The sequence below is a fragment of the Crocuta crocuta genome, unplaced genomic scaffold (assembly GCF_008692635.1).
Source record: "Crocuta crocuta isolate KB4526 unplaced genomic scaffold, BGI_CrCroc_1.0 scaffold737, whole genome shotgun sequence".
In the NCBI taxonomy this organism is placed as follows: Eukaryota; Metazoa; Chordata; class Mammalia; order Carnivora; family Hyaenidae; genus Crocuta; species Crocuta crocuta.
In genome coordinates, this window is record NW_027527804.1 from 814873 (window position 1) to 820226 (window position 5354).

General features: G+C 50.6%; 1 protein-coding gene across 1 annotated transcript in view; it reads right to left on the bottom strand.

Moving 5' to 3' along the window:
• The window catches only part of TMEM164 (transmembrane protein 164), a 183793-nt gene extending 178811 nt beyond the window's left edge, over positions 1–4982 (bottom strand). Inside the window, exon 1 of the mRNA XM_077773599.1 lies at positions 4318–4982. Within this exon, the coding sequence (XP_077629725.1) occupies positions 4318–4707 (390 nt within the window). The 5' untranslated portion in view covers positions 4708–4982. The remainder of the gene's footprint in view (positions 1–4317) is intronic.
• Positions 4983–5354: the final 372 nt, after the last annotated feature.

Here is a 5354-nt window from a genome sequence, read left to right on the forward strand (position 1 = left end):
GGGGGGGGGGGTAAAAAGCTCAGTTCTCAAATCCATCAGGTTTTCTCTAAAACAAATCCATCACAGGGTGAATGGAACACACCACTGTTTATTCAGTTAGTTCCAAAAGGTGTCAAAAAGCTCAGGAATGTTTTGAAGATGTGCCATTCTTACATTTGCGGTGAGGAAGGAGGAAGGAGGAAAATCAAACAGTGAAGCAAAAGCAGGCAAGCCGAATTTGGTAGAAATCAGACTTCTAATATAGTATAAAGAAAAAAGGGAACCAATAGCAATGATAAAACAATAGCATCCTCTAAAACAGGATGGGGCTCACTCAGAACAACTGGCTAAGGGACGCCTGGGTGGCTCAGTCCATTGAGTGTCCAACTTCACCTCAGGTCATGATCTCATAGTTTATGAGTTCTAGCCCCACATCGTCCTGCTGCTGTCAGTAGAAGCCTACTTTGGATCCTCTGTCCCCCTCACTCTCTGCCCATCACCCCCCACCACCGCCGCTTGCTCGCTCACTCGCGCTCTCTCTTGCGTACATGCTCTCTCTCTCTCAAAAATAAATAAACATTTAAAAAAAAAACAGTGACGTGGCGCTCCAGGGTCTGTGGCATCAATTATTAATTTGGCAAACGTCCAGCCTGGATCCAGCCTGCCTTATGTGCATAGCCATATGCTGTGCCCCACTGAGTTCAGTGCTCAATCAGGAGATGTTCAACACAGACACATCCACAGCCGACGGGAACCAGACAATTAGAAAAGCCATCAGTATGGGATCTTTTTGTTACACACCTAAGACAGAGATAGTATAACTGCATGCAAGGGAGATGAAGGGCCAATAATTTAAGAACACCAGTCTATACAAATAGAACTGGTCCAACTGCTGAGCATGTTAACCATTCTGCTGAGAAACTGTAGACTTTACGACTTAAACAGCTACGAGAATCTCTTTCTGCTAATGCCTCAGTTCCCACCATGGTGGCTCAGTCTTAAAGCCACCTCTGCCATGAACTTGCTGGGTGATTTTTGGTAAATAGCATAATCACTGAGTAAACTCACTCCCTGTCACCCATACCTGCCAGAGTGGCATGCACGAAGGGACTAGCCACGCTCGAAGAAATGCTCATTGGTAGACACCACTGATCTTCACCAAGGGGCTTAACAATGGTGTGTGAATCTTGGGGCTTATAGATCCCCAGAACCCTCTCGCGCTCCAGCCGAAGGGGAGATGGGAGGTGGTGGTGCTTCAGTCATACAAACCACGATCACCCACGGTCCCAAGGCCTCTGAGACATCAGATGAGACCAAAAAGAAACCGGACAGCAGGAATATTAATCAAGAACAGAGCTCAGACACCAGAACTGCCCTTCGTGATGCTTCTAACGCTGGCAGCCATCCAAGAGCAGCATGGTCATGATGAGGGGCTGTTTAAAAAGGCCTTGGGAATAAATATGTTACAGACAGAAAAATGGGAGATGGGGAAACTAACCAATTTCCCTCCAACTCTTCCACTTCCTGGCGTAAAGCAATACTGTTCTTGTTACAAACTTACAGACACTCGGAGGAACAAGGCCTTTCTATGAAGCCAAAATTGAGTCATCCTGTTGGGAGAAACACACCAGAAATGTTTTCTGCTAAGCTGTCCCTTTCATTTCAGCCAATGTGTCCCATTCCTTTTCGGGACCTCTGAACTCCACAGAATGTCCTGCCACAGTGTAGACTAATTCAGCAAGTTCACTGGCCAAAGCATTTCTCCGGGCTCAACATCTCCCCTGTGGAATATATATACACGGTCACAGGAAACATTTTAACATCTCTTTTCCAGGCCCAAGCTAACCTATCATAAGCCTAAATAAGATAATGTACATGAAAGTGCCTTATAAGCAGTAAAGTGGCAGATAAGTGTAAGGTATTATTAACCACACTGGCTATCATGAGCCCTTGTTGCAGTGAATTCAGAAAATGGTTTCCGACCATCCGTTGTGATTTTTTTCTAAGGACTCCTACTAACTTCTAAAAATCCCTACTGCCCTGCTTCCCAGGAAGAGGCATATGTAGAGTACATAGGGTATGGGATGTGGGACTGACCAAAGGCTGGGTCCCACAGCAGGCCTGAGGCTACTATTTAAATGACACAAAGCAGGGACAGGAGTAAAGAGCAAAGCTAAGCACACGACAAGAGAAAAAGCACAGGTGACAGGGAACAGTCCATAGTCCCCTGCCCCCACCCAAGCATCCATCCCTCTCCAGCAACCAGCCCCAAGCGTCATCATCATCTATGCATGTGGCCAAGGGTGGCCAGGTCAGGTTGACTTCACTGGGGAGATACAGGAAGCAGAAGATGAACAAGGCCACCTGACCCCAGCAAAGAAGAAATGAGGTTCCTTTTTCCACACGAGGAGGCCAGAAGCATTTCTAGAATAGCACTCTGTTGCATCCTTGGCCACTACCTGAGGAGAAAAGAATCACAGAACGCTGACTGTCCAGAGCTAAGCATGCTCGCATTTGGCAGATGGGCAAACTGAGGCCCAAGAAGTTACTTTTCCTGAAAGTCACACAACTACATAATGCCAGAACTAAGTCTCTAGAGTCTTCTGAAAGCTTCTAAAAACCCTTCCACTCAACACCATGGTGCTGCCAGGTTTGATGTCATCACACCAGCAGCAGCCCCAGCCAGGCTGAATTTACTCCTTTGTTGACCTTCTAGATACCGGGCTGCCAGAGGCCTCAAGACCCCTTTGTGGGAGAGGCACCCTCTGACCCTCACCACCTGCCGTCCAAAAAAAGCACTCCTGTCCTGAGAGCCTCACACAGCAGCGGCTGAGATGCGTTGTTTCCTCTCATTAACAAAAAGCCCATTCATAAAAATAAAAAAGAAAGAGGACTGGGCTCAAATTTACACAGAAAGTCTAGCTGGGAGAGCCCTGGGCTTCCTGTGAACAACATTACATCCCAAAAAGCCCTCTCTTAAAAAAAAAAAAAAATGCCACCCTGAGGCCCTACTCACTGCTGACTGCCACACAGCTGTCCACACCCCCTTGCCACATCTGCAAGACAGGAAGGGGCTGGAGACGGACCGTTCGCCACATTTTACAGATTGGGAAACTGAGGGCAGGAACCTGCAATCAAAAAAGGGCTCACAGAGCGAGTGAGCAAGCCTGGAAGCCACAAGTAGGCAGTGCCATGCCTATCAGCCTGGGCCTCCCCATGAGACCTCCCTGTCGTTCCACTGACAGCTTGCAACCCCAAAGAGGGCGGGTGAACTTTCCAACCCAGACGCTAATTCGTCTTTCGGCTGCAGGCAAGCAACCTCTCGTCCCTGGGCCCTACCTGGCCTATAAAACCGAGATAATAACCTCAACCTCCTGCCCCACACGGGGTTGTTGCAAGTCTCCAGAGAATAACCTTCTACAAATATAAAAGCAATAAAGATGCTAATGACAGGTTTCAAAACTGTCCCTGAATAAAACACACCAGGTTGTTCACAGCCTGAAATCTAAAATAAAGATTTTTTTTTCCTTCTCTCCTCTTCCTCCTCCTCCATGATCTTATAGTTTTAGAACATCTCTCCACACAGGCTGAGTGCAGAAAGACTCTCACTCTTGGGCCTCACCCAGATTATTTTTATGTATCTGGCAACTTTCCTTTTCAATCCCATTTGTTTTTCTTAGCACCACTAATGGGAGGTAAAGAAATCAGTTCTCTGAGCACCCCAGACCATGACCACAGGAAATAGAATAAGAGCGATAAGATGGAGAGGTTTGCAAAAAATAAATACCCTCTCACCGTGGGTAGAGAGCACCAGCCCAAAGTTCAGGCGTCAGCCTGCTCCAGTGCATCTCAGAATTCAAAGGCAGACCTCACCTTAAGAGCATAAAACTCCCCCATGAAGTATTTCCCCAAAGTACCCCAGCAGAGACAAGGAACCTTATATGACCACCTCCAGGAAAAGGTGTCATCGGGCCTCTGGGACATTCACTGCAGCAGGGCCATCGTCCCAGATGTGATTCAGAAAGGGCATCTGGCTGGGGCTGGTCTTCCTGCTTGTGAAAGGCCAGGGCAGGGCTGGGAGGGAGGGACAGCCTACCAGAGTGCCAGTGATTCCTAGGGCTCTGTCACTATGTCCCTTACCTCCACTGTGGCGCTGACGCATTGTGCAAAGATGAAAGAAAGACAAATGTGGAATCCGCACAGAAACAGCCACTCTGGGAAAATCATGTTTAAGGGTCCCACTTCCCGCCGGATGAAGTGCTCTACACTTCCGAGTGTCTAGAGCACACAAGTGACTCTTATCACTAAGGCTGCCAGGGAAAAAGTCAACACACTCACATGCATCATGGTGACCAGGTGACAGGGGTTGAGCAGGTAGATGACGGTCTTGGTGGCGAACTTAAAGCCCACCTCCACCCCGAAGGTCAGGCACAGGGCTACTAAGAGCAGATTCTTGCTCAGGCTCTCCTTGCCTTCCTCTGGCCGCTGGGTCACCTGCTCTGGCTGGCAGCCACGGCCACCCCTACCGTCCTCCTTCGTCTGCCTCAGGATGTGCCGCAGGGCCACCAGGATCTCCAACAGGGCCAGGGTCAGGACCACCACACTTTCCAGCAGCCGCTGCTGCCAAGAGAGGAAGGCAGCACAGTCGGGGCCCCCATTGCCTGCAAAGCTGGGGTCCACGCCCCCATAGAGCCAGTCCAGGAGACTTTGGTAGCTATACCGGGACATGATGCCAACTGGTTCCCCTCGACCACCGTGCAGGAAGCAAGAGCGAGATGGAACACAAGCCCAGAGGGTTGCCCGGGTGCTGGGACGTGTACCGAAGGGCACACCCCCGCACCCGCACCCCCCTCCAGACACCGGGGCACCTAGAGCAGGGGAAGGGAAGCTACACGCGAGGCCCGGGGTCAAGTGCTGGCTCTAATTTGTCCCCACGGCTGTCTGGGGAGCCCCCCGCGCTTCTCCAGTGGCCACCAACGAGGCAGGGTTGAAAGGAGCCGTTGGCCAATCTAAAAGGAAGGAGAGGAAAAAAAAAAAAGGTCTCAAAGAGGCAATTGCATCGGGAATCACGAAGCGGGGCGGGGTGACTAGCGAGGGCAGAAAAGGGAACAGGGGCAGTGGCGAAGCAAGCAGGGGTCAGGGGAAGCCGGAGGTCGGGAGGGGGAGGGCGNCAGTTCGCCCCCTCAGGGAAGCCGTTTTGGCCGACTCCGGCTTCCGCCACGCGGTTGCCCCGGGCGCGTCTCTGTCCACCGAGCACATAGTAGGCGCTCAGCGGGCCCTCACCAAGCTCACGGGGAATGAAGAAGCTTGGCTAGTCCTGAGCCTCTGTGCCAGCTTTGCTTCGGGGTGTTTGCTTGGCTGTGACCTTCTCGGCG